Genomic DNA, 27,984 nt, shown 5'->3' with positions numbered 1-27,984 from the left:
GCACCAGCCATCAAGAAGACTATGGCTCCCAATAGGCCCAGGCTTAGCGTTCCGCAGCTACCCCCAACAGGAACACCATGGGGACCCACACCCGGGCTTCAGGATCCCGCATCCTCCCCTGGGTATCCAGTTCCAGAACTAAGCGCCCTGTGCGGGATCCTCCCGGCTGACACTCTTGGCTCCCAGAAGCTGCAGGAGCCGGCGGGCTTTGAGCGTCGGAGCCCCGGGCGCCCCGTGCCTCGCAGGAGTGTGGACGCTGCCCTTCTAGGGATGGGGACCCCGCCTCGGAGCCTTTTCCCCCGCGCCAGCTGTCAGAGCTCTTGGCTCTTCCCGTCCTCCCAGGAACCGTAAGACCCTCCTTGCCCTCCCTTCCGCAGGCCAAGGGGCGCGGGCTGCGCGCTCTTTCCTTGCGGACCCTTTGGCCTCAGCGCCTCGACGTCTTCCTCCCAAAGGGCATCCTTCACTGCTGCTGTCTCTTAGTCTGTCCCACTCAATGTAAGTAATAGTTAATCACACTTTCAAATTCTAGCAGGTACCGTAGCAAAGGCTGTGTCTCAGGGCACTTGGCTGTTTAAAAATACGGGCACATCAACTCAGGCCAAGCCACGCCTTCATGAGGCCGAGTATAAAACCCTGGAAGACCCAGGGGAAGCCCACTTAGATTTCACGATCGCTCCTCTCTCCCTCGTCGGTCTTCTGATTCTTCTTGAAGGGCAGTTTCATTTTACCCTTTACAAAACTGAAACGTCTTATTTGTGCTTTTTGTAATTGTTCTGTTCAATAAGGTTTTGGAGTGCGCATTTTAACCTAAGAGGGACGAAGAGATAAAGGCGGTTTTCACAGAAAGCGTCAGGATGGATTTTCACGTTCACCTCGCAGCAGATGGCCAACAGGCAGAAAGTCTCTTTTTGCTTGAAGACATTAAAATCAATCTCTCTCTCCCCCGCCCCGCCTTCCCTCTCTCTCTCTTAATGCCAAAAATTAGCTTTTTGGGAGGCTGAGGCAGGAGAATCGCTTGAACCCGGGAGGCAGAGGTCGCAGTGAGCCGAGATCGCGCCACTGCACTCCAGCCTGGACGACAGAGCAAGAGTGTCTCAAAAGTTTGGAGAAGAAGGTGCTATTTTACCTAGTTGCTTTTCTTATTGCAGTGGTGACCGCATTGCCTTCAAACCTGAAGTCCCAGTGCTTCCACCCTGGGGAATATGCAGACCGCTTGGTCACTGGACGCCAGGCCGCAGTGCTGGCCTAGTTCTGCTTTTGGCTTTAAATGCAGTTGGGGGAGGCGACTGGACCTCACCAGAGACTGGTGGGATGTTACCCTCACCAGCGACTGGAGGGCCGAGCTCCAAAAGAGGCCTACTTCATAGCCTTAAATCAGGAAATGTCATGAAATCCCACCCCTCTACTGCCCCATTCCCATATTCTATCTCTTCCCCTGGCCACTCTGAGAGGATTCGCCGCCTTTCTGTCGCGTCTAGACCCTTTGGAGTCCCACATGGACAAGACAAAAGGGGCATTGCCTTTTCCTACAGGAGCGGGAGGAGTCCTCACAGCGGAGGAAACAGGCTCACAGAGCGCATCCCCACACACTTGAGCCCTGCCGGGTTCCAGAAAAGCCAACAAAGCATTCTCTGAAGCTTCTCTTGGATATGTACCCAGAAATAGGGTTACTGGATCATAGGGTAGATTCTATTTTTGGTTTTTTGAGGAAGCTCCATACTGTTTTCCACACCAGCTGTACTAATTTACATACCTATTCACAATGTGTGTGTTCCCTTTTCTCTGCATTATGTCTAACACATCATTCACGTTTTTGACAAATGCCACTCTAACAGGTGTGAGATGATACTCATTATGGTTTTAATTTGCATTCCTCTAATGATTAATGATGCTGAACATTTGAGAAAAGCTCATTTTTAATGCCTCAATGTTGAGAACTGACAACATTATTGTGAAAGATAGGAAGAAATAAGGTAAAAACAAAACAATGTCATTCAAACAGGATATCAGATTTGCACATAGGCCTTTGTGGGGCAAATGGGAACCCAGCGCACAAAAAGTTGAATTATATGGAAGCAATATCACAAATGAGTTAGGAAATGTGAAAAAAATAACCAATAAGAGAGATATAATTAAAAATAGACCTAATGGATTCACACTATCACTACAAATACTGGAAGCCCGGGAGTTTCATTTGGGAGAAAGAAATATTTGCTTTCATACATGATCAAAACTAATGAAAAAGTTAGATCCTGAGTTACTTTTCAGGCCTTTACGTTTAAAACTTAAAGTTAGCCAAAGAAAGTCCACTTTGAGATGGAAATATGAAAACCCAAATTAGCCTGGGGAAAAATCAGACCCCTAGACAATGTTTGATTTTCTCACTTTAAAGTGGGAAATTAGATCAGATGTACCTTAAGGTTTTTCTGGTGTTAACATTCGTGGTTCATAATTTTTTCTTTTTAAAGAAAATAGGTAGATTGAAACCAATAGAACAAGATAAATATATATTCAGAAGGCACTTTAATAATGGGTAAACTTCATGAAAGTTAGACATTATTAAGCAGAAGGAACCCTTAAGGCCTAGAAAAGAATAATGCTGTGTCTACACTCAAGACTAACGGCAAAGTGTGTTTTAGTTAAGTTACTTGGCAATGACAACATCACACAGTTTAAATGAGGGGTGGGATCATAAGCTTTCAGAAGTAGTTTTATTGGGTCCCCCTTCCTTTATTTTGTCACAAATGCTGGGGGGCACATATGGAGATGGCCATCAGCCTGATTAAGCCTGCCAACAGAGTCTTAGAGACAGACACTCCCAAGAGCCTGTCAAATCTCAGGCTCACAAAGCCCAAGGAAGATTGGGTGCCTGGGAATTGAGTGGCTTTGTCTAAGGATCTTTCTTCTTTGACCTGGGTGCACATGTCTTCACAACCTCAACTGCTATGCTACTGAACACCATTGCACATGTATACTGTGAATCAACCCTACCACAAACCTGTGACCTAGATTTGAACATACTTTGTTATGGGGAATAGCAAAAGTCAGTGGCTTTGCACCAACCCCATCAGCTCTGTCAATCATTGATCCATATAAGCTGTTCAGGGCCCTGCTCTGTTCAATGTATTGGTGACCTGAATGGAGATCTAAAGCATATAATTAATTCTACAAATCATCACCAATCAGGGGGCCACTACATGATTTGTGGAAATGCACATCGAATATTTGGATGACTTGGATAATTGGGGAATGATTCAGTATAGCCAGAATGAATATATAAGTGACAATTACAAGTGACAATATTTATAGAGATAAAAGAAAACAACATGACCCAGAAACAGCTGTGGGGGAGGGGTGGAAAATTCAGAGGTGGAAATTGACCCTAAGTTAACTAAGACTCCAAATGCTGCCACTGAGAAGATAAAGAAGCCAATGTGACATTGGGACGTAGTAAGATTAATATTGGACAGACAGGCAGGAACTCCTTGTACTGAAGTAATTAGTCATATGATAAGTAGATTATCATACTCAGATTTTGATTTCCACCCTTTTAAGAGTGCAGGAAAAGACCAAAGATAAGCCCAAAATGAACAATAACAAAGTCTAAAAGTTAACAAATTCCCATTTGAGGAAAAGCCATAAGATCTGCTTTAATTAAAACATTGATGAATAACTTCAAGAGTGTCCTCGAGAAATAGAAAGGTGCTGGGCAATTGTTCCTGCCTCTGTTTCCTCCACATGCTGAGATTTGTAGAGAGAGTTTGTCTGGCAGCATCGGCACAAGGATAATAACCAAAAAGTGAGGTTGGCTGCTTGGCAGGGTGGCTTCACCTCCACCTCTCAGTAGCTGCAGAGTGTGATTCTTCTACTGCCGATGAAATAGTTGGTGTTGGCAGGGCGTGCTGGCTCATGCCTGTGATCCCGGCACTTTGGGAGGCTGAGGCGGGCAGATCACGAGGTCAGGAGATCGAGACCATCCTGGCTAACATGGTGAAAGCCCGTCTCTACTAAAAATACAAAACAAACAAACAAACAAAAAAATTAGCCGGGCATGGTGGCGGGCACCTGTAGTCCCAGGTACTCGGGAGGCTGAGGCAGGAGAAAGGCATGAACCCGCGAGGTGGAGCTTGCAGTGAGCCGAGATCGCGCCACTGCACTCCAGCCTGGGCGACAGAGCTGGACTCCATCTCAAAAAAAAAAAAAAAAAGAAATAGTTGGTGTTCTCTTCCCTGTGTAGCTCCACCTTATTCTAATTCTGTGACTGGGTCTGCTGACTCTTTCCCCAGTGCCGAGTCCTCCCTCTCAGCTGCCCTTGAGAGAGTCGGAGTTACAGGCAGGGCCTCAGGCTTTGCGCCCAGATATCTTAAGCCATCAACTCCTGCCATCCAGGACTCAAGTGTTGCAGAGCTGATGAAGCGTCCCGACTTGTGATAAAACTCACAGGACCCTGTCTCCTCAAGAAGAGAAGAATCACCACATTCACACCCTCCAGCCCTGTTTCAACCTCGTTTGTTTGCATTTGTTTTTAATTTCTTATGTGCTTTTCTCCCTCACCATCTCTGGATTCTCTTCGTCTCTATGGGGAAATTCCTCCTGCTCATTTGGTGTGTCCTTCCCACCCAAACCAGTCCCCAGGGCCCTTATTGCCTGACTAAGGCACTGAGGTTGGGTTGCTGGAGGCGCACCAAGGTAGAGGTCTCTGTTCCCATGTGACACCTAGGAAGGGTGGAGAGAGAGGGGGTGAGTGTTGGATGCAGGGGCTGCCTCCTAATCCTGATGCTAGCTTGGTACAGCCCCACAGCCCCCCTTCCTGGCCCTGCCCACCCCAGTAACCCTGTGTCACTCCTTCCGGCATTCCCTGAGCCCCTGGGAGTCAGGGCTGTGGCCCTGGGCATGGAGCCAGTCTCCTGCTGTGACAACCAGGTGCCTGTCACATAGGCAGCTCGCAGTCAGGACCTGCAGCCTCTGAAAGCCCTGCACGGTGCTGCCTATTGGCTACGGTTCAGAGAGGGCCAATTAGTTGCCCAAGGACAGAAGCAGGACTCAAACCTGGGATCCGCTTGACCCAAAAAAACCATTGCTGAGTGAGGCCTGGCCAATCCCTCCAGGGAAGACAGAGAGCACAGAGCTACCTTCCAGGCCTGTGGGAGTCTGGGAGTGGCCCAAGCCAGGGGCGGGGCAGCAACAGGCTTTAGGACTTGAACTGGCTCTCCTCCCACAGGACAAAGACAATTCTGGTGCCACAGTCTTGCATCTGGCTGCCCACTTCGGCCACCCCGAGGTGGTGAACTGGCTCTTGCATCTTGGCGGTGGGGACCCCACCATGGCCACAGACATGGGTGCCCTGTCTATCCACTACGCTGCCACCAAAGGAGACTTCCCCTCCCTGAGGCTTCTCGTCGGGCACTACCCTGAGTAAGATCACCCCTCTTAAGGGGTCCCCTGGGTGGGCCGGGCCAGGGCTTTTGGGGAGGCCTGGGATTTTCCACGCCTCTCTGGCACTCCAGGGCAACAATCCCTCCAGTGGCCATCCTGGGGCCAGAGAAATGGCTCCCACTCAACGTGAAATTTTCCCCTCCTGGAAAACCCCTTCTGGGGCTGCCCCCAGAGCCTTGCAAGCAGGTGCTCCCAGCATCCTCAGCTGCCCGGCCGCACGCAGCTGGACATGGGAGGCTGCGCACACAGGTCAAGGTCACCTGTTCCCCTTGGGCTGCTTCCGCCACAGGGGCTCTGTCTGGCTTAGGCTGTGCTCATTTGCAAGACTGTTCAGAATGGAGTTGGAGGCAGCAAGGGCAGGAGCACCTCCTAGGCCCTAGTCAAACAGGCAGAAAGGGAACCCCATTAGTTACCAAGCAGTTAAGGGAGAAAGACCCCTCCCAGACACCCACCCCACCTCCTGACCCCAGAGCCCCTGGCTGGAGGCCATCCAGAGAGCAACTTGTTATCTCCTGTGGCCCCTCAGCCCGTTCCCTCTACCAAGGGAAGCACAGGGATCCCAAACCTCCTGGGGAGTGGTCTGGGAGCTCCCCCGGGTGGGGTGGGGGGTCGTACAGAGCAGGGAGCATGTGTGAGTCTTGGGGAGGGAGGGAGGGACTCAAGTCTTAGGTGCGCCTGGGGAGGCAGGGATCCTGGGAAAAGCTGCCCAGGCCCTGTCTGAGAGGGTAGGGTGTCAGATGCCACAGGGGTCTGAGCAGGGAGTGGGGTGCTCTGATGGGTAACCCTCTTTAGTCTAAGTGGGAGCCTGAGATGTAAATGTGAATGTGGACCCAGCCTTAGGATGTGAGCAGCTACGAGGTGAGAGGGACTGGCCTGTCCCCACCACTGGTCAGTTTCTGGGTGTGCCTGCAGGGCCCCTGGCCACGAGGGAGCAAGCTGGAGGCCAGTTCTGGCCATATGGCCATGTGGCAAGGTGGCCAGGGCTGCAGCCTCTTGGGCCCAGGCACACTGGCGTGGATGTAGGGTGGCCCTAGGACCAACCAGGCTGGGCTCCAGTGGTCCCCTCGGCCAAGGACAGGGGAGCTGGGCCTGGTTCCATCCTTGCTAAGAAGGGGCTCCCTGGTTTGGTTAGTGGGAGACCCAACAGGCGGCACCCTGAGGAGGGGGCGCCTCACAACCAGCCCTGCCAGGCCTTCTTGGTGGCCGCTTTGGTACGAATTCACTGCTTCCAAACAAACTAGGGTTTGGATCATGTCAAAGTCAGTGGGATTTAGACTAAGAGGGCCCCAGGGACCCTTGAGTAGAGGGTTCCAACTGGCTCCTGTCAGCACCTCTTGGAGGCTGTCCCAGATTCCTGAGTTAGACTCTCCAGGTTGGGGCCTGGGAGCCACACCTGGGACATGGCCCCATCCTCACAGCGGTGATTCTGATGCACCTGTCCCACACCCCCACTTCAAGCAGAGGAGAAGGACAGGTCTTGAGAGGGGCAGGTTCCCCTGATTGCGGGACCAATATGGCCCAAGTGTGAACTGGAAGACGCTGAGCCCGCCTTCTGCAAGTGCTGGTGGGGCCCGCCAGCCCCCGAGCCTTCCTCACTGAGAAGCCACGATCCCTCCGTGGGCTGGATCCCAGGTGTTAGGAAGACTGGTTGTGCTGTGGAACGCCCTCCAGGGCTCTGGGGCTGGGGAACCCTGACCCCCTCCCAGGCCATGCCAGGTGCTGTGTGTGATTGAGCGCTGGTGCCGACTCAGTGGCCAGATGGCCTGGAATGACGAGCTGCCAGCCCCCCAGGAGTCACCATGAATCTCGGGGAGGTGGACAGAGGGCTTGGGCTCCGTTCCCCACAGCAGCATGTGACTCGACTGATAAGAAGGTGTCTTTGTCTGGTTGCCATGCTGGGCTCATGCAGGAGAGGCAGCTGGGAATTGGGGTTGGGGGCTGGGATACCCACTTAACCTCCTATCTTGGGGGTAGGGATTCCTGCTCACCGAGGCTGTGGATATGAGGGCTGGAAGCTGGGGAGGGCAGAGGCTTGAGCTGCCCCAGGCCACAGGCCCCAATCAGGGGACCCAGGGGACCCAGGTGGCCCAGCTTCATGCTCTTGTGAGCCTCTGGGGCCTGCTGTGAATCACTGTGAATTATTCACAAGGCTTAGCTCTCTCGCTGGCGCGTGGGTGAGTGCTGAGGAAGGAAGGGCTCCCAGACCTGCTGGTGGGAAACTCAATCCTGCCCAGGGAGGCTGTGGGTGGCCGTGGGACATGGAAGTGACATGCTGCAGAGGAGCTGGAAGGCTGGACAGCCTCGGGGAAGCTCAACTAATTCCAGAGCTACACCTTGGGGTGTTATAATAGAAAGCGCTTGAGATTGCAGGAATGTCCTGCACGTCCCCCACACCTTCCCGTCTATCCCGTTCATGGGACCAAGTCTTCCCAGAAGCAGAAGACTTGTCACAGTGACCTCAGGGGCTGCTGCCACGTGGGACCCTCCCTCTGAGCCCTTGTAGAAAAGGGATCTCTCATACAAAATTAGCCAGGCATGGTGGCACATGCCTGTAATCCCAGCTACTCAGGAGGCTGAGGCAGGACAATCGCTTGAACCCGGCAGACGGAGGTTGCAGTGAGCCAAGATCGCGCCATTGCACTTCAGCCTGGGCAACAAGAGTGAAACTCCATCTCAAGGGGGAAAAAAAAAAAGAAAAAGCAAAGGGATCTCTCAGTTGGGAGGCATGGGGCTTGCAGGAGCTGGGCTGGGCAAGTCCCAGGCCCTGGGTCTCAGGGAGATTGAGTTGGGAGGGTTGGCCCTCCCGGCAGGAGCTCCAGTGGCTGATGGAGGGGAACAAGGGGTCCAGACCCCCAATCAGGGCAGAGTGAGGAGGGGCAAAGAGCAGGTGGCCCCAAGGCCGGTGGCCACCCTCCCAGGAGGGTCCTGGAGCCCAGGAGCTCACTCTTCCCCCCTCACACCTGCTTCTGGCTGCCCCAGAGCCTGAGCAGCTGGGCAGGGCTGTGGGGGTCAGGGAGCCGGGGATCAGATGGGACCCTGAGGCTTGAGCTTCCAGGCTGGGGAGTGAGGAGGCTCCACGCTCTTCCCCTGGGCTCATGGGCGCTGCCAGTCACAGCAAGCTGGAAAACCAGTTAGCCCAGAGATTTTATCAACTTCAGCAGGTGCCTCCTTCCCCCAAAGCCTCCCCTACCCCTGACCAGACTAGACTGGAATGGGATTGGAAAGTACCTGGGGCTGGGTACGGTGGCTCACGCCTGTAATCCCAGCACTTTGGGAGGCCGAGGCAGGTGGATCACCTCAGGTCAAGAGTTCAAGACCAGCCTGACCAACATGGTGAAACCCCGTCTCTACCAAAAATACAAAAATTAGCTGGGTGTGTGGCTGGGCTATGCCTGTACAGGTGGCACATGCCTGTAATCAATCCCAGCTACTTGGGAGGCTGAGGCAGGAGAATCGCTTGAACCAGGGAGGCAGAGGTTGCAGTGAGCCCAGATCATGCTATTGCATTCCAGCCTGGGCAACAGAGCAGACTCTGTCAAAAAAAAAAAAAAAAAAAAAAAAAAAAAAAAAGAGAATGAATGAAAGAAAGGAAGGAAGGAAAAGAAAGAAAAGAAAAATAATCTAGTGCTGAGTATCTTCTGGGGGTCTGGCACCACCCAGTGTCATCTGAGCCACACAACCACCCCGAGCAGTAGCTATGTAATCAGCCCATTTTACAGATGGACTCATTCAACTAATGTTTATTGAGCATCTTCTATGTGCCAGGCAATATTCTAAATGCCAGTGATATGCTGGTGAACCAGACAAACGTCCCTGCCTCGTGGAGCTGACGGGTACAGAAATGGTGTTTTAGAGAGGCTGATTCACCAGCTGTGGTCACCACTGGCTTGCTGTGTGGCCTTGAGCAGGCTGTACCTCCTCTCTGGGTCTCTTGCCCACTCCTGGTCCAGGTCCTAATCACTCAGGGCCTTTCAAGTCCACTGGAGACTTCCCCTTTTCCCTTCCTTTGTGCAAAGCTTCACGGAGTCTGGCTGCTCCCATGGCCCAGGGGTTCAGGCAACCCCCACCTGGGACAGAAAGGGAGTTTCTTGGGAAGCCCCAGCAACTCTCAGCTTAGAGAGCCCCAGGGCCCAGGGCTCAACTCTCCCCCGTAGAAGGCTGGAGGCTCTGCCTGGGGTGGTCCCTGATTCTGCCACAGGCCGTGGGGGCTCATTCCTTTTTAATCACCAGCCCCAGATCTACCCTTGGTGTTTGTCAGTTCACCTGGCAGCAGGTAGTGGGGGCGGGGCCTGTGTCCACACTGAGGAGGTGGCTGCTGTCCTTGACCCCCTGACCCACGTGGAGGCTCTGGGAAAGGAAGGGCCTGGTGGAGTCCGGAGAAGCCCCTCACAGCAGGAGACCATCTCGTGTCTCCACCAGCAGCTCCTGGTCCCAGCTGTCATGTAACCGGGGCTAGTGCCCCTGCCCTACCCTTCTAAGGGGGAGAGCTGAGCCTTGGGCCCTGGGGCTTTGTAAGCAGCATGCTGCTGGGGAGTCCCAGGGCTTCTGAGAAACCCCCTTTCTGCCTCACGTGGGGGCTACCTGAACCCCTTGGGCTCAGCTGGGCCATGGGAGCAGCCAGGCTCCATGAGGCTGTGCACTACAGAACGGAAAAGGGGAAGTCCTCAGTAAGCCTGAAAGGCCCTGGCCTTCACCCGTCCATGTCTACCCGCAGCCTTTGAAAACACAAGTCCTGCTAGGCGCGGTGGCTCACACCTGTAATCCCAGCACTTTGGGAGGCTGAGGTGGGCAGAACACGAGGTCAGGAGTTCGAGACCAGCCTGGCTAACATGGAGAAACCCCGTCTCTACTACAAATACAAACATTAGCCGGGTGTGGTGTCACGTGGCTGTAGTCCCAGCTACTCTGGAGGCTGAGGCAGGAGAATTGTTGGAACCCGGGAGGCGGAGGTTGCAGTGAGCCAAGATTGTGCCGCTCTACTCCAGCCTGGGCAAAAGAGCGAGACTCCGTCTCAAAAAAAAAAAAAAAAAGAAAAAGAAAAGAAAAGAGAAGACAATGCAATTCCTGGTCTGGTGCAGTGGCTCATGCCTGTAATCCCTGTACTTTGGGAAGCTGAGGCGGGCGGATCACAAGGTCAGGAATTTGAGACCAGCCTGGCCAATATGGTGAAACCCCGTCTCTACTAAAAAATAGAAAAATTAGCTGGGCATGGTGGTGGGTGTCTGTAATCCCAGCTACTCGGGAGGCTGAGGCAGGAGAATTGCCTGAACCCAGAATGTGGAGGTTGCAGTGAACCAAGATCGTGCCACTGCACTCCAGCCTGGGCGACAGAGCAAGACTCCATCTCGGGGAAAAAAGTTAGCCAGCTGTGGTGGCTCCCGCCTGTAGTCCCAGCTACTTGGGAGGCTGAGGCATGAGAATCACTTGAACCTGGGAGGCAGCAGTTACAGTGAGCTGAGATAGCACCACTGCATTCCAGCTTGGGCAACAGAGCAAGACTCCGTTTCAAAAAAAAAAAAGAGCACATCCCATCACAGGCTTCTGGCCACTGAAGCCTGCTTCACTTCCTTACAATGAAGGCTGCTCACTTCCTTACAATGGCCCAGAGGCTGTCCCTCCTCCGGGCTGTGGTCCCCTCCAACAGGCCAGCGCCCCTGCCTTCACAGAGGCTGATCCCTCTGCAGGGATCAGAGATCCCCGCCTGCTCTCTGCCTTCCTCCAAGTCTTTGCCCAGACCTCACCTCAGCAAGGCCAACCCTGAGCCTCGCTGAAACTGTCACCCACGCCCATGATGCCCACTCACTCTCCCACTGGCCTTGTTCCCTGCCTCCCTTTTTCTTTGAGACTTGAGTCTTGCTCTATCGCCCAGGCTGGAGTGCAGTGGCACAGCTCTCTGTAACCTCCACCTCCCAGGTTCAGGTGATTCTCCTGCCTTAGCCTCCCAAGTAGCCAGGATTATAGGTGCATATGGCACCACACCTGGCTAATTTTTGTATTATTAATAGAGATGGGGTTTCACCATGTTGGCCAGGCTGGTCTCAAAGTCCTGAACTCAAGTGATCCACCCACCTCGGCCTCCCAAAGTACTGGGGTTACAGGCATAAGCCACTGCACCTGGCCTCCCAGCTGCCCTATGGTCGCCTGGCTTTGCATTCTGTGTGCATCCTGTGTGACAGCCGAAAGCTAACCCCTACGAGAAGCCCCTGAGACACATTCCATCTCTTCACTCCCTGCATTTCCAGATTTCTGGCCAGGCCCTGCATCACACAGACAGATGCGTGTTTTCATCGCATCTGTCCCGGACTAATGAGGCCAGGGGCTTTGCGTTCCCGGCTCTGTATGCCCAGAGCCTGACTCCAGTAAACATCTGCTGAATGAGTGCGGCATGGAATCCAGGGACTTGTCCACTCCTCCTGCAGCTGATTGCATGTGACCCTAGACGAAACTCCCCTCTGGGCATTCCCGAGCCTATCTGGCAAGTGGACCCAACCTGCCCTACCAGGCTGAGGCCATGAGTGAAGAGACATCCCCTACTCCTGGCCTGGATGTCCCTTCTCATATTTATTCATTCGACAAACAGCAACTGGGTGCACCCAACTGCCTGGCCTGTCATCATGTCAGCCACACATTCTTCTATCCACGTGTGTTTGGGTCTGAGGAATAGGAGAACGAGATAATTCAGGAGTGACAAGTGCTATATAGTGAAATGAGCAGTTTGGTAGGAAGCGATGGAGATGGTTCTTTAAGTTGAGGGGTCAGGGAAGCCAGGCATCTTTGAGGAGAGGAGAGCTGAGACCCTAATGAAAAGAGGGTCGGCCTCGCAGCCCTGCCGTGATGGAACTGGCAGTGATGTGGGGAGGTGTAGAGGCCTCAGGTGGGATCAAATTTGGCCTAGTTACGGGCCAGGAGGAAGACCTGGGAGGCTGGGAGAGTTGCAGGCAACTGTAGGCTTCTGGAACTACTCCATGCTAGCTGAAGGGCTGGGGTGTAGAACCTTTCTCACATCAGGGCTGTATTTCCTCCCTGGGCCAGGCCTACTGGGGAAGCTTTTAACACAGGCCAGGAAGTTTGACTGGAGGACACCGAGAGCCGTAGAGCCACCAAAGGCTCCGTGAATTTCAATTCAAGGCAGTCACAGGCCGCAACCGGACTGATCCTCGGAGGGACAGCCTCTTCCTGGCCTCCCTCTGGGGAGGCATTACTGGCAGTGGGGAGGGCTGCGGGGATCATTCTGCAGCCCGAGTCTGGCTCCATGGGCAGCTCACTCCCTGCGGCGGTGTTGGCAGTCAGCTGGCACCAGTCTCCACCGGAGATTCCCACAGCCCACACGGGCGACCCATGTTTCTTTTGTGTAATCAGAGGTGACCTGATGAATAGTTACAGTTTGTCCATAGCATCTTTGTTCCCAGGAGAAAGAAAACAAATCATGATTTCTATGATCATTGCCAGGGAGTGTCTGATCTACAAAGAGGGTTTGGGTCAAAGCCAGGGCAAAGGGCAAGGCCTTGGTCTGCGAGCATTTTTCTGCAGCTGTCACTGTGGTCGGGGCTAGAGCTGGCAAGGGTCTGGGAGTCAGACGTCTCCCCCAAGACCCATCCTCTCCCCTCTAGGTAGTGTTCCCCACAGCAGAAATGATGCCTAGCCTGGCCCATACTTGGCAGGACCTGGACACCCCAGGCCAGCCATAGACCCCCCTGGCAGCTGGTCCTCCCAGGCACAGGGAAGGATCCTAAAGTTCAGCAATGGCTGTGCACCAGGCACCAGGCCTGTGCTCAGGGCTCTGCAAGCACTTCTCAGGCACTCCACACAAGGTCAGAATGACAACTGTTGCCCCCATTTCATGGATGGGTTTGGGAACACAAAGAGACAAGAAGCAAGACTGTGGCACAGCTCAAAGGCACGGGACTCGAGCCAGGTCCTCCTGCGGGGCTGTGCCCCAGCAGCTGTCAAAGAGTGTTCCTGAGTTCCCAGCAGTGAGGTCAGTGGGGAAGGGCAGTGGTCTGTGCGGTGGGAGGGAGGGAGGCAGAGGGACAGACCGACCAAGAGCAGAAGCGGTGTAGACGTGGCACATTTGGAGTCAGAAGCAGGCTCTGCATCAGATGCAGCCTCAAATCGGGGCTCTGCCTCTTTCTCACAGAGTGATCTTAACTCTCTGTGTCTCAGTTTCCTCATCTGTACCAGGAGAACACTGCTAATACCTGTCCTGTGGGGTTGTTACAAGGACCAGCTGAGAGAACGTGTGTGTTGTACTCATCACAGTGCTTGAGACAGAGTAATCATTCAGTAAATGGTGGCTGCTATCACTATTATTTACTATTATTACTTTTATTAATTCCTCTCTCCAGTGATGGGGATTTTATTTTCTCATTTATTTATTTATTTTAGAGACAGGATCTTGCTCTGACACCCAGACTGGAGTGTAGTGGTATGATCATAGTTCCCTGCAGCCTCAACTTTCTGGACTCAAGTGATCCTCCCTCCTCAGCCTCCTGAGTGGCTGGGACTACAGGTGTGCACCAACACACCTGGCTCATTTTTGTATTGTTTGTAGAGAGGGAGGTCTCCCTATGTTGCCCAGGCTGGTCTCGAACTCCTAGGCTCAGGCAGTCCTCCTGCTTTGGCCTCCCAAGGTGCTTGGATTCCAGGTGTGTGATGGGAATTTCATTTTGGTCCTTATGCCCATCCATATCTTTGTAATACTCCCCAGTGACTGTGAGAGTGCCCATTGTTCTTCTTGTCCTCAGGCCAAGGCAGAAGGGGATGTTGAGCCAGGACCCCCTCCCACCCAGCCCATCAGCATATCTGCCCCGTGTTCTGGGATATTCCAGGCTGGAGTCTCTGGCTCCATAATGCGGTGCAAGAGTGCAGATGGTGAAATACTAATGAGAATGGTGATGCGCTCCAGCACTTACTGAGGGCTCATTCTGTGCCAGGAACTTGGGCTGGGAGTGCCAGCCAGCGGCCCTGCAGGAGGCTGTGGATACCACTGCCCCCTGCTGCTCAGATCCTGCTTGACGCCAGCTTCTCAAACCTTCTCCGGCTGGCTGGACACCCCTGGGTCATGGATCTCTGCCAAGTGGGGAGTGCTGGGAGAGCAGAGCTCACTGCAGGTCTGGCCCCCCACCAGCTGTGCACACTGCCGTGGGCCTCTGCAGAAACAACCCAGGGGGCCCCTACCAGCCCCCGATCCCCAACACCCTGCACTCACTGTGCCTTGGTTACCGGGTGAATAATTTAGGCCGCTGAGTGTCGGTCATGAAATATTAAACAGCCTGTTCCTGATGCACCAGCATGTGCGTGGGGGTGACACTGGCACTGGGGTGTGGAGGCTGGCAGCCATGAGCCAGCATGTTTCTGAACATAGATACATAGCTGGGTCTTCTGTCTCCCTCATCTGTGTCGACGGGACCCCCTCTGGATCACCAGGCATGGTGCCTGCTCCCCGCACCATCATGAAGTGCCCGGCTCAGCATCAGCCCCAGCAAATGGCATCCCTGTGTCTAGGGAGTGGGGAGGGAGGAGAAATCAGTGAGTGGGGGTCCATGGGGGCTGCAGAGTCAGGGGTCTCAGTCAGAGTCAGCCTTGGGGTCTCAGGAGTCAGGGAAGTGGACACAGAACCAGGGCTTTAGGGACAGAGAGATGTCAGCTGGGAGGGGCTTAGGATATGTGTGAGAGGGAGGGAGAGGGCACACGTGACAGGGGTCAGAAGAGGGGCTAAGTCATGTTGGGAACAAGAGGGTGGGTGGAAAAAGTGGGGTAGCCTGGTGCAGGTTGATGGGCAGGCAACAAGTGGATGCGCAGCTGGATGGGTGGGTGAGGGATGAATGCGGGGTGGAGCATGTGGTTGATCTGGGGGTGAAAGACTGGGGGAGGTAGATGGGCAGGATGTGAAGTCCTGTGAAGAATTGGCGTCCTAGGCACAAAAGGTGAACTGGAACCCAATAGGTCGCAGCCCCCAACCTGGAACTTCTCCTGGCTCTGGGGTTAGGCTGTGGCTCTATCTAGTGTCCTTCGCTGGTAACTGCACCCTTGGCTGTTCACACCCAGCAGCCCAGCAGCCAGGACAGCTCTGCTGTTCCCCAGTTAGGCCCCCTCTGGGCTGGCAGAGCAAGGATAAGGGACAGTGACAGCCAAAAACTAGGCCCTAGGAGAAGCCCCTGAGACACATTCCATCTCTTCACTCCCTGCATGCCCTTATTGCCAGCCAGGCCCTGCATGCAGAGACAGATGGGTGTTCAAATGCCACTTACCAGCTGTGTGACCGAGGACAGAGCTGAGTCTGTGCCTCTGTTGTGGGACTATGGGTGATGGCACAGAGTCTCAGCCCCACCTGTGAGCCTCCCCAGCTGCAGCTGCACCATTGATTGATTCTGATTCTGGCAGGTCCCCTGCTAGGTCCCTTACCAGTGTAATCTCAGTTGATGATCACAGTAATAGTTGATGGCTGGGCGCGATGTCTCACAACTGTAAACCCAGCACTTTGGGAGGCCGAAACAGGCGGATCACTTGAGCTCAGGAGTTCGAGACCAGCCTGGCCAAGATGGCAAAACTGGGTTTCTACTAAAAATACAAAAATTAGCCAGGCGTGGTGGCACATGCCTGTAGTCCCAGCTGCTTGGGAGGCTCAGGCAGGAGAATGGCTTGAACCCAGGAGGCAGAGGTTGCAGTGAGCTGAGATTGCACCACTGCATTCCAGCCTGGATGACAGAGCAAGACTCCGTCTCAAAAATAAAAATAAAAAAAGAACATGCTTGCTAGTGCCGTAGCCCAGAGCTAGCACAGCAGAAGCATTCAGTACATAGCGGACATCCAGAAGGCTGCCACATTAACAAAAACAGCAACAACAAAACCCAGGACGTTTGACTAGCTTTGAATCTCAGATAAACAAGTTTTATTTTAGTGTAAGTATGTCCCAGGCAATATTTGGGATATAGAATACTAAAGCATTATCTATTTATCCGAAATTCAGATTGAACCGTGTGAACTGCATTTTGTCTGGCAACCCTTACCACCTGCACTCTGGGAACTCAGTCTTCTGGGGGAGGCAAAGGTCAAAGTCAGTTATGGTCGACCAAGCATGACAGGTCATGCTCATAGTGGCCCTGGGCAGTGTGGGGGAGGCCAGCAAGGGGGAAATAACTCAGGGTGGCCCTCACGGAGGAGGGATGGGTACTCAGTCCTCAAGAGGGAGGAGGATGGAAGGACATTCCAGATGGAGGGGGCACACGATGAAAGGGATAGAGGTCAGACATAGCAGGTGTGGGGACTCATGGTGACAGTGGGTGAGAGGGGAGGAGAGGCCAGCTCACATCTTTGTAGACCTCGGTTAAAAAGTGGGACCGAGGCTGGGCGCGGTGGCTCTGTAATCCCAGCACTTTGGGAGGCTGAGGCGGGCGGATCACGAGGTCAGGAGTTCGAGACCAGCCTGGTCAACATGGTGAAACCCTGTCTCTACTAAAACTACAAAAGATTAGCGGGGCGTGGTGGCGCATGCCTGTAATCCCAGCTACTCAGGAGGCTGAGGCAGAAGAATCGCTTGAACCCGGGAGGCAGAGGTTGCAGTGAGCCAAGATCCAGCCACTGCACTCCAGCCTGGGTGACAGAGATAGACTTCTCAAAAAAAAAAAAAAAAAAAGTGGGACTGAGGGCAGGGCAGTGCTGGGTGGGACGCCCTCAGGGGCCTCTGAGGGAGGGTGGCTCAGGACTCAGTCCAGGGGGCGCCCCCCTGGCTGCAGCAGGCTGGTGACAGAGCCCTCTCCCACCCACTCTCTCTGACGTCCAGGGCTCCCCGGGAGGGGACGGGGGGCGGGTGAGGAGGCCTCGGAGGGGGTGAGGCTCTGAAAGCCCACGGTGGGCGCTGTGTCTCTGCAGGGGAGTGAATGCCCAAACCAAAAACGGTGCCACGCCCCTGTACCTGGCGTGCCAGGAGGGCCACCTGGAGGTGACGCAGTACCTGGTGCAGGAATGCGGCGGAGACCCGCACGCGCGCGCCCACGACGGCATGACCCCACTGCACGCCGGGGCGCAGATGGGCCACAGCCCGGTCATCGTGTGGTTGGTGAGCTCCGGTCCCGGGCCGGGGGGAGGGGAGGCAGGGCGGAGCCGGCAGGGCGGGGAGTGGAGGGAGCGGGGTCATCGGGGTGGGGCGGGGGACCGGGGACCAGGCCTGCAGGAGCCTGGCCCCCAGCCCCCGCCCCCTCTCCCCGGCCCTCCCGCCCAGGTGAGCTGCACGGACGTGAGCCTGTGGGAGCAGGACAAAGACTGCGCCACCGCCATGCACTTCGCGGCGAGCCGCGGCCACACCAAGGTGCTCAGCTGGCTGCTGCTGCACGGCGGGGAGATCTCGGCTGACCTGTGGGGCGGGACCCCGCCGCACGACGCCGCCGAGAACGGGGAGCTAGAGGTCAGCTCGGGCCGGGGTGGGGGCGCGCGCCCTCTGCTGGCACGGCGCTCTCGGCATGGCCCTGCCTGGGCGCGGGGGTCCCAGCTCGCGGCCGCGGCCGGGTCCTTACTGCGTGCCCCGCAGTGCTGCCAGATCCTGGTAGTGAACTGCGCGGAGCTGGACGTCCGCGACCGCGACGGGTACACGGCCGCCGACCTGTCGGACTTCAACGGCCACGGCCACTGCACCCGCTACCTGCGCACGGTGGAGAAACTGGTACGATCCCTGCGCTGCTCCTGTCGCATTCTCTCTTCTCGCCCCTCCACTCCAGTGGTGGGTGTCGTCACCCCTTTTACCAAGGAGGAAGCTGAGGTTCAGGGACGTGAAGCCCGCTACCCCACACGACCTCTCAGCCTAGAACCACTGCCTACTGGGGACTGAGGGAGTAGAGGCACAAAGGTTAATGGAAAGAGAACAGGGAAGAACAGGGTCACCCCAAGGGGTAAGGCTGGAGAAATCACCAGACAGGCCCCATTGGGAACAGGCAGGCTCATTCACCTACCCATAGACATTAGCTTGGGTATAACTCACAGCCACCCTCTGCAGAAGAGAGTGTAAGTGTCCCGTTCCACATATGGATAAAGTGAGTCTGCTGGGCACCAGGATCCCATCACCAGTAAGTGGCAGAGTGGAGAACCTACCTTGATGGCCTGACCAGGAGCCACCTCTCGGCCCCTGCATCATATATTTGCTGACTTCATGGCTGGGTCATAACTGGAAACCCATGCTACTCTTTTAAAATTATGTTATTATGGTGAGACAGCCACGAAGTGACCTACTGGGACTTGAACTCAGCTGTGGATGTCTCCAAGTGAGGGCTCTGCACCATCTGGTACAATGCCTGCTTTGAGGCAATAGGCAGGGAAGAGAGTGGGCCTCGCAGCCAACCCCAAAAGGATGCGGACCAACTCCATGGGGCAGCCTGGCCGTGGAGGGGCTGTGAAATGAGGCCCGGAGAGAAGAAGGCAGATGGTCTGTGCTCTGAGCACTGTCTGTCCATCTGCCCTCCCTGCCAGCACAGGGGGATGGTCCTGGCTCTGGGAGCTGCAGAACACAGCAAGGCCCAGAGGCCAGAGGCTGCAGGTGGGCCTGAGGATGAACTTCCCCCCAAGAAAGAGTCTCTGAAAGAGAATGAATGGCCCAGCAGGTAGTGAGCACTCTGTCACTAGGGTATATAAGCCGGAATGGACACCGGGAAGGGCATTTCTGCATCAATGGTGGATCCCCTTCAGTTAAGAGAGTCTGTGACTCTGTTGAGGGACCGTGGGGGGTGGCACCAGAGTCCAGGGCACCTGAGGGCCTCTCTGGATGCAGCTGCTAGTGGTCATAGGACAGCAAACACTATTCATTGGATTCTGACTTAGGCAGGTACCCTGCCGAGTGCCTTAAAGGTGTAATCTCAGTTACCCTTCACAGTACATTAAAAAAATAGTTGGCTGGGTGCAGTGGCTCAGGCCAGGCACTGTGGCTCATGCCTGTAATCCCAGAACTTTGGGAGGCCGAGGCTGGCAGATCACGAGGTCAGTAGGTCAAGACTATCCTGGCCAACATGGCGAAACCCCGTATCTACTAAAAATACAAAAAAAAAAAAAAATTAGCCAGGTGTGGTAGCACACGCTTGTAGTCCCAGCTACTCGGGAGGCTGAGGCAGGAGAATCGCTTGAACCCAGGAGGTGGAGGTTGCAGTAAGCCAAGATCATGCCACTGCACTCCAGCCTGGTGACAGGGCAAGACTCCGTCTAAAAATAAAATAAAATAAAAAAGTTGACAGGCCGAGTGTGGTGGCTCATGCCTGCACTTTGAGAAGCTGAGGCAGGTGGATCACCTGAAGTCAGGGTTCAAGACCAGCCTGGTCAACATGATGAAACCCCATCTCTACCAAAAATACAAAAATTAGCTGGGTGTGGTGGCGGTCGCCTGTCATTCCAACTACTTGGGAGGCTGAGGCAGGAGAATTGCTTTATCTCAGGAGGTCGAGGTTGCAGTGAGCCGAGACCGGGCCACTGCACTCCAGCCTGGGCAACAAGAACGAAACTCCGTCTAAAAAAAAAAAAAAAGTTGACGGTATGGCATTTACTGGGCGCCATGTCCTGGAGCTCAGCAGAGCAAGTAGTGCTGTTACCCCCATTTGCAGATAAAGAAACTTAGGCACAAAAAGCATAGGTGACTCGCCCAAAATAGCTAGTAAGTTGGGGAGGGGAAGTTTGAAGCCACTGTCCCAGACTGCAGAGCTGGGTGGCTCAGGCCAGGCGCAGTACACCTGCTGTGTCCCAGCCTCTTATCTGCTGTCTACAGGGGTCAGGGCTTGGTGCCCTCAGCACCCACTGCTGTTGCCCAGGTAAAGAGCACCTTTGGGTGCTGCCCACGCCACCTCCTATGGCTCCCCTGACTCCTGCAGTAGGTAGCAGGGCCTGGTCCCCTGGAATGGGTGGGGTGTGTGTGCCCTGGTCCCCTCACTCAAGCAGGACCAGCTGCGGCAGGGACAGATCCAAACCACAGAAGACGCTGGCCCAGAAAAGGCAAACACTCCCGCAGAGCCCCTAATTACGGGGCCAATGAGCGCGGCCGCCAAGCCGTTACCTGCTGCCAGGCCTGCCTCTCTCTCCCAGGGGGCTTGTGACACTTCTTAGGCAGGGAGGGGGCACGGGGCAAGGAGGTGCAGGTCTGGGCAGGAGGCAGCGGAGCAAGCGGGCTTGCCGGCAGCAGGGGCAGCATGGGCAATGTAAGCAGGGCCCCCACCACAGCCCCCTCTGCACCGGGAGGGGACAGGCCTGTGGTCAGACGCACAGACCGGGCAGGGCGGGGGAATAGCAGGCCTGGCAGCCTGAGCTCTGGCTGCCCATCACTGCTCAGCTGGCCATCCAGGCCCCACCCTTACCCAAAGGTCCCCATCAGGAGACAGGCCGGGCTGGTGTTGGGAGTCTGCCCCAGGTCCCAGGTCCAGCGGGGAGAGCCGGCTTGCCAGCCAGGTAACTAGGGATGGGCCTGTGCTGTGCCCCTCCCCATGGAGCCTCTGCCGATCCGTGAGGGAGAAGGCAGATCTCCTGGCAGTTCTCCCCTTGGGGTGCAGCTCAAGGCCCCCTCCTCGTTGATCTCTCTACCCTCCTAATCAGGGAGGAGCCAGGGGAGGGAGTTTCCCAGGAACCTGGGTCCTGCTGCCTGGCAGGGCTGGGCTTGAATCTTAACCTGGAGGAACCTGAGAGACCCTCTAGTGATGGGGAAGAGACCCCAGAGAGGGGTGTGGCTTGGCCAAGATCCCATGGGGAAGGCATGGCTGAGTAGGACCCTGGCCTGGAGAGCAACGCATCTTGGGGTGCTGTTGCCTTCATGGCCTCCCTGCCGCCCCTTCAGAGCGTGGAGCACCGCGTGCTCTCCCGGGATCCATCCGTGGAGCTGGAGGTGAAGCAGCCGAATTCAGGCATGTCCTCACCCAACACCATGGTCCAGCCTCTGAACTTTGACCTCAGCTCGCCCACCAGCACCCTCTCCAACTACGACTCCTGCTCCTCCAGCCACTCCAGCATCAAGGGCCAGCACCCTCCACGTGGTGAGTGTGCCCAGGAGGAAGAGGGGGAGGGAGAGCAGACTGAAGCCAGACTACTGGGCTGTGAGGGTTGGCCTTGGGCCAGCCTGCCACAGCCAATATCGGAGACCACCCTCATCACTTGCTTTTAAACATGGGGAGGTGACACCCTTTCTGGTGAGAGACAGATGTCACTCATACTTGTGTGTGCTCATCACAAACATACATGTACATCCACATGTACTCTCCCCACCCACAAAATCCACGTGTGCCGCCCACCATTCAATATTCTTAGCTACTCACACACAAAAGCACACACTTGTACATGTGTACATACAGCATACAGATATGAACACACATACAGAGCCATGCTAATATCCGCACACACCCACCTTAACAGAAGCACACAATGCTCTATTTCCATACTACAGATATGCACACACACACACAACCATGTCCACAGAGCAATGCACACACATTCGTTAATACAAAGAAGCATGTGCACAAATGCGTACACACTCAAACATACACAAATGCACAATCGCCTCGGCAGACTGCAGGCTTGTGTGTACACACACCCTGACCATGCCCTGAGCATGGGCGTCCGTCCACTTGCAATGCCTGCTTCACGCCGCCAGATGGTGGCCTCCAGACCTGGCAGGGGTGCCCTGCAAAGATTGGATGTGGCCATCCATACGCCCAAGGAGTAGACACTCCCCTTACAGGTGACCCTGCCCTCTAGACACACCAAAGCCTCCAGTGCTTCCCCTCCAAACTGGAGTGCCTGGTCTTCCCCCAATAAGTGCTGGGCTGGGGCAGGGCAGGGCCAGGGAGAGGAAGCCCAGCAATGCCAGGGGCCACAGCAGGTGTACCAAGTCGTACCCAGAGCCCACCTTGGCACTCGGCAAGTTGTTTCCAGGTGGTGGAGAGTCTCAGTCTTGGGGGACAGCCTGTCTGCATGCTCCCAAATCTGGCCCTTCCTTCTGCCTCCCCAGGCCTTTCCAACACTAGAGCTGCAGACACACAGAGCTACATGGACATGCTGAACGCGGAGCTGGGCCTGCCTCGGGGCACGATTGGGAAGCCCACACCCCCACCACCCCCACCCAGCTTCCCCCTACCATCCCCACCCCCAGGCACCCAACTGCCCCCACCCCCACCTGGCTACCCAGCTCCCAAGCCTCCTGTGGGACCACAGGCAGCTGACATCTACATGCAGACCAAGAACAAACTCCGCCACGTGGAGACAGAGGCCCTCAAGAAGGAGGTAGTGAGCCCTCAACCCCTGCCTGCCTCCCAGCAGGGGGACTGGGCTGATGGGGGCCAGTGAGGCCAAAGGCCTGGCCTCACTAGTGGGCAGAGGGTGGGGGGTCCCTGAGTCCATGGCATGTTCAAGAGTCAAAGCTCCTGGCGAGTCCCACGAGGCATCAGGGCTGGACACTGGACTGGGAGGAGAGTAAGAGCAGGTCACTGCCCTCCATGGGAGCTGGGGGGTGAAGGACGCAGGTCCAGACAGCTGTGCCTCCCCAGGAACTGAGCCTGTGCCACCTCTTGCACAGAGTGGCCGGGTTGTCATGGAGTTGACAGAGAATGCATGGAGACTGCCCCTCCCCAAGCATGCCCCCAGCCCCCACAGCCCCAGGCTCAGTCGGAGAGTGTCACCCAAGGGAGGTGGCTGCCAGGTGGAAGGTGCCAGTGGCATGGCTGTGGAGGTAAGGGCTGGAAGGAGGGTGGCGGGAAGGTGAGCAGGCCCTAGCAGGGCTGGGCGCCTACCGGCAGTGGGGGCTGGGAGGAAGTGAAGCTGTGGCTGGTTGCAGTTTAGGGCTTGAGCTCCTGGGGGAAAGGGCCAGGCCTGAGCTGGGAGCCCTGGAGGGAAGCGAGCCTGTGTGGAGAGGATGAGGCCAGTGTGGGCAGGTGGAGTGTGAGGCGCCAAGGGATGTCTGGGGCCTGCAGCCGCCTGGCTGAGGCTCTGGAGCAAGGGTTGGGGCAGAGGTCTGGTCTGAGCAATTCTGGGTATCCTGGGCAGGGTGCCCTGGGGAACACTGGCGTTCTGGCCACAGGAACAAAGCAAGGATGGTCTAAGAGGTGAGGGGACAGCCTGAGGTCACAGGTGGCCAGATGTGGTGTGGCAGCTCCCTGGGGTCCTGCTGGAGCCTGGGACCTTGCAGTTCTCTCTGAAGCCCAAGGCAAAGCCACCCCAGGGCCAATTCATACAAGGTGACTCAGGTCACAAGACCAGTGGGCAAGGGAGGCATGGGAGGGACACCGAACCTGCAGGCCAGCTCCAGTAGCTGCCCTCTTCATGCCACCTTAGACCAAGCTCCCACAGTGGCTTCCCCTTTCATCTCTGGGAGGCAGAGGGGGCCGGGCGGGTAGGGCTGCAGGGGCCCTGGAATCGCTGAGCTCCCAGCACAGACTGTGGGCCCCGCCCAAATCCACAGGACAGGTGGCCCAGCCAGTGCCCCGTCTCCACCGCTGAGCCCAAGTGCCAGGTCTGCGTGGTCCCCTCCTGGCTGTGTGAGCCTCCTCCCGGCTGTGTGCGTCCCTCCCAGCTGTGTGTGCCCCTCCCGTCTGTGTGCGTCTCTCCTGGCTGTGCGCGTGCTGGGCCGCAGGCGCCAGGGCCCGGGCGGGGAAGCTCTACAAAGGGCTCTTTGTGTCGCCGCGGCGCCTCCCGCGCGGGTGCCTGACCGCTGGCGGGAGCAGGGTCGTGGCGTCGGAGCCTCCGGGCTGCAGGGGGCGCGGAGCGGGCGGGTTGGCCCCGAAAACAAATCCTGCGGTGTCGCGTTTCCTGCAACGTGAGCCAGGTCGGGCGGGGTGAAGGGTCTGAGGCCACCGCAGGGACGCGTGGGCTGGAGAGTGGGGCAGGGGACAGCCCCCACCCGGTCACTCAGTCTTTGGCCCGGCCGCCTCACTCTCCCTCACTGAGCTGGGCCTAGTTGGGGGCGGCTGCGACGGGGCGGGAAGCGGCGCTGTCACCGGATCCCGCCTTACGGCCCCTGAAATCCGAGGCTTGAGCGCGGGTGTCGGTGTCGCTTTCGTGGATGGCGATGGTTTCCAGATGCAGGAGGGGAAGGGTGGGGACGCGACACGGAGCCAGGAGCCAACTATGAGAGGCCCCCTCTGCCCACGGTCAGCCCTCTCCCGTCTCGGGCGGGGATGAAGGTGGGGGCTCAGCTCCCAGCTTAGGGAGAGGCGCAGGGGGCGGGGTCACATCTGGCCGGGGGCGGGTGCAGAGCCAAGGCCAGGTGTGGCAGAGTAGTTGGCGCCCCCGTGGCATCCGCGACGGCTGGCGGGGTTCGGCCTGGGATTAGCGGGCACCGGGTGATGTCAGGCCGTCGGAGCCCATAGGTTGGCTGTGCGCGGGCGTCTGTAACTTGAGAGGAAGTATCAGGTAACGCAGGTGTCAGGTCCTGCCGCCCCCGCCGCCAGGTGCACAGGGAGGGCCACCAGCACCGTGGCAGGTAGGAGCAGCCCCCGGACGGGCAACCGGGGTCCGGAGCAAGCCGGAGCCTCGGAGAGCACAGGCTCTGGAGGGGGCTCCCTCCGGCCCGGGACCCCCGAAAGACAGGGCTCCGCGGAGCCCTGGGGACCCGCAGTCCTTCTGACAGCCGAGAGTGGAGTGCAGCCGAGAGCCTAGTGAAGGCTCAGCTGGGAGGTGCCCCTTCTCTAGCTCCCCCTGGCCTCGGGGCTGGGCCACCCCGCCCCTGGGCCCGCCCCTTCTGGCCTCAGTGGGGGCCCCTGTGCCCCTTGGCCTGTGCCCAGAACCCCTCCCTGTAAGGCGGGTGGAGCCTGCCCTTCCGCCGAGGCCCCCATGAACCTCGCCCGCTGCCCACCGTGAGAACAGGGGGTCTAGGAAGTCGGCTGCTGCACCCCCCGACGGCCGCTGGCCGCGAGTCCCCAGGAGGTGAAGAGCTGGGCGGGGAGACGTGGGGGAGCCTACCGGGCAGGTGCCCGAGCCCCATCGGTCACGGCCAGGACGGGCTGCGGAGGCAGGATTCCAGCCGCAAGCCCCGCGCCTTCAGCAAGCAGCTCAGCACGGGGGACTACTACCGGCAGCTGGGCCGCTGCCCGGGCGAGACGCTGGTCCCACGCCCGGGCATGGCGCACAGCGAGGAGGTTCGTGCCCGCCAGCCCGCGCCCGCCGGCTGCCCGCAGCTCACTCGAAGGCCCCTCCGCTCCCCCGCAGGCGGCGCAGCCGTCGCGGATGCTACAGGGGCGCCAACTACTCTACCACACCTGGCCGCGGCTCTGCATCCGCCCCCGGCCAGATGTGACCCCGAACCCTGCGCCTCTCCCTAAGCTGGGAGCTGAGCCCCCACCTTCATCCCCGCAGGCGGAACTCCCTGGGAACCACGTGCCTAACGGCTGCGCCGCGGACCCCAAGGCGTCCAGGGAGTTGCCCCCGCCGCCCCCGCCGCCATAACCGCCGCCGCCCCTGCCCCAGGCCAGGAGTTCGCCGTCGGTGGTCCCGCCTCTGCCCCTGGAGGGCGCTGGCCCTGTCTGCTGGCAGCGCCGCTCCTCCTCGTCCACAGGCCGTGAGTAGGGGCAGGTTGAGGGGTGGGGGGTGGCGCTAGCCCTGAAAGGGGAGGGAAATCTAGACACCGCCCCCTCCCCAGCTGTCACTGCCCCGGTCCTTCCTCTTCTACATGTCTTCCGGCCACCCCTACCCCATTGAGTACTTGACCCTAAGAGAGGGCTCTGGGTTGCTTGAGGTCCTGCCAAAGCAGGACCGGGCTGCAAGGCCTGGGGCAAGTCCCTTCCCCAATCTGGGCCTGCCTCCCACCCCCTAGCTGTGTGGCCTGGGCAAGTCCCCTCCCCTCTCTGGGCCTGCCTCCCACCGGCTAGAAAGGGCCTTCCAGCTCTGGCGCTGGTATTTCCCATGAGCTGGTGCTGGTGTTTCTGATGAGCTGGTAATGGAGGGACACTTGATGTAGAACCAGCTTCAGAGAGGCCCCACAGCTGGCCACCCTTCCCCTTGCCCCGTCTATCCTGAGCCTCTATTTCTCTCTCCACGTCTTTCTCTTGTCTTTCCAAGCAGCACAGACCTGAAACCTTCTTAGATATGCCAGGAACTCTTCCTAGCCAGTTCCTGCCAGGGGCCCTGGGCCAGCCAGAGCCTCGCTATGGGGGCAAAGCTGTGACCCACCATGTTTCCCCCTCCCTCCCGGGTGACTTCCCTAGGCATCCTTTTTTAAGAGCTAGACTGGTGCAGGATTCCTGGGCTTCTTTTCTATAGGGTGGGACAGTGTCCCCCTGCCAGGACACCTAGAAGGCCCAGGACAGGGTGCCCAGATGTGGTGCTCCCTTCCCAGCCACTCAGGGCAGAGATCATGCTTAGTGGCACCCCCAAAGTTTCATCTCCCTGACTAGGAGTGCAGAGCAGAGCTTGTCCCCCTACAGTTCCTATTGGAGCCCCAGCCCCTGCAGATCAGAGCCCATGGAAGCATGTCCAGCACCTGCTGAGCCTCCTTCTCCTTCCCTCCACAGCCTGCAGCAGGGCTGGATTTAAGGGCGGAGAAAAATACACTCTGGGCTTCCCCAGACACCCCCACCCAGCACATCCAGGGCTGGGTGCCCTATCCCAACCCAGTGCCAAGGTGGAGGCCCTTGCTAGGGGCTACAGCCAGTGGTGGCCCTGCCCAGCCCTCAGGGGCACCAGCCAAGCCAGGAACTCCATGGACCACCCTCATGGGGCCCCAGAGCAGCCTGAGCCAGGGTCAGTTGGGCAGAAAAGCTCCTCCTCTCTTCTCCACTTCCCCACTACTGTTCTCCCTGGCCCGCTCCCTGTCCCCTGCTGTCCCAGTCTCATCCTGGCCCCCTCTCCCTCCTAACTCTGCTGTCACTTCTCTCCTCTTGGTCCCTAGAAGTGAGAGTCCTGAGGCACAGCAAGAGTGAGTAGTTGCATGTGCGGCTCCTGGCTGAGGCTGAGGCACGGGGTGGGGGGAAGAGGCAGGAAAAGCAAGGCAGGAGGGGCCCAGACTTGAGGAAAGGGCAGGGGCAGGGGCTGGCAGGCGAGAGAACCTCGATGCGTGGGTGGGGCCTTGCACCTCATACCTATCCTCATACCCACATATGCACCCAAGCATTCTGCGCCTGGCTGATGGTTTTGCCTACGTAAATGAGCCAGCCACACCGATTTTCCCTTTCTCCTACTCTTCTCCTCCCGGTGACTGCATTCTGGGATCTCCAGCCTGGGAATCCAAGAGCTGTCGGCCCATTTATTCCTCCCTCCCAGACCTGACCCCTTCATCAGGGCTCAAGAGACCTCTCTCTCCAAATCTCCATTCCCCTCCTCCGGCTAAGCCGGAAAATACACCCTCTGCCCTGGGTGTTTGCATATTACCCGCCTGCCCTTCTTCCTGGGTGCCTCCTGTAGCCTTAGTAAGGGCTCTGCTTTCCCCTAGAGCTGAGCCATGCTTTGCCATAAATGTGCTCCCGGCTTGCAACCAATGTGTCTGCTTGTGCGTCTGTCTGTGGCTGTGGTGGGGAGGGAGGGGACCAGGTGGGTACTTGCACTCTGGGGTCCGGACTCTGCATGTCCATGGAGGCCCCAATGGACTCAGTTCAAGGGTCACTGAGGCTT

General features: G+C 57.1%; 1 protein-coding gene across 1 annotated transcript; it reads left to right on the top strand.

The window, feature by feature from the left end:
* The first annotated feature begins 21 nt into the window (after positions 1 to 21).
* LOC129013197 (espin-like) lies at positions 22 to 27,877 on the top strand. The gene is made up of 11 exons (XM_063652123.1): positions 22 to 347; positions 4,830 to 4,923; positions 5,222 to 5,415; positions 17,308 to 17,494; positions 17,657 to 18,094; positions 21,230 to 21,425; positions 22,397 to 22,668; positions 22,961 to 23,113; positions 25,735 to 25,936; positions 27,266 to 27,292; positions 27,592 to 27,877. The coding sequence occupies exons 1-9, from the start codon at positions 22 to 24 to the stop codon at positions 25,822 to 25,824; spliced, it is 1,950 nt and encodes a 649-aa protein (XP_063508193.1). The 3' UTR covers positions 25,825 to 25,936; positions 27,266 to 27,292; positions 27,592 to 27,877.
* The last annotated feature ends 107 nt before the right edge of the window (positions 27,878 to 27,984 follow it).

Source organism: Pongo pygmaeus, chromosome 15, assembly GCF_028885625.2.
Source record: "Pongo pygmaeus isolate AG05252 chromosome 15, NHGRI_mPonPyg2-v2.0_pri, whole genome shotgun sequence".
Classification (NCBI taxonomy): Eukaryota; Metazoa; Chordata; class Mammalia; order Primates; family Hominidae; genus Pongo; species Pongo pygmaeus.
This window is presented reverse-complemented; position numbering and strand designations above follow the sequence as displayed.

Coding starts and splice junctions, on each gene's coding strand:
- LOC129013197 (XM_063652123.1), top strand. CDS start 22: ATGGCTCCCAATAGGCCCAGGCTTAGCGTTCCGCAGCTACCCCCAACA. Junction 348..4,829: donor TTCCCGTCCTCCCAGGAACC/GTAAGACCCTCC, acceptor TGCCCACCCCAG/TAACCCTGTGTCACTCCTTC. Junction 22,669..22,960: donor CAGAGGCCCTCAAGAAGGAG/GTAGTGAGCCCT, acceptor CCTCTTGCACAG/AGTGGCCGGGTTGTCATGGA.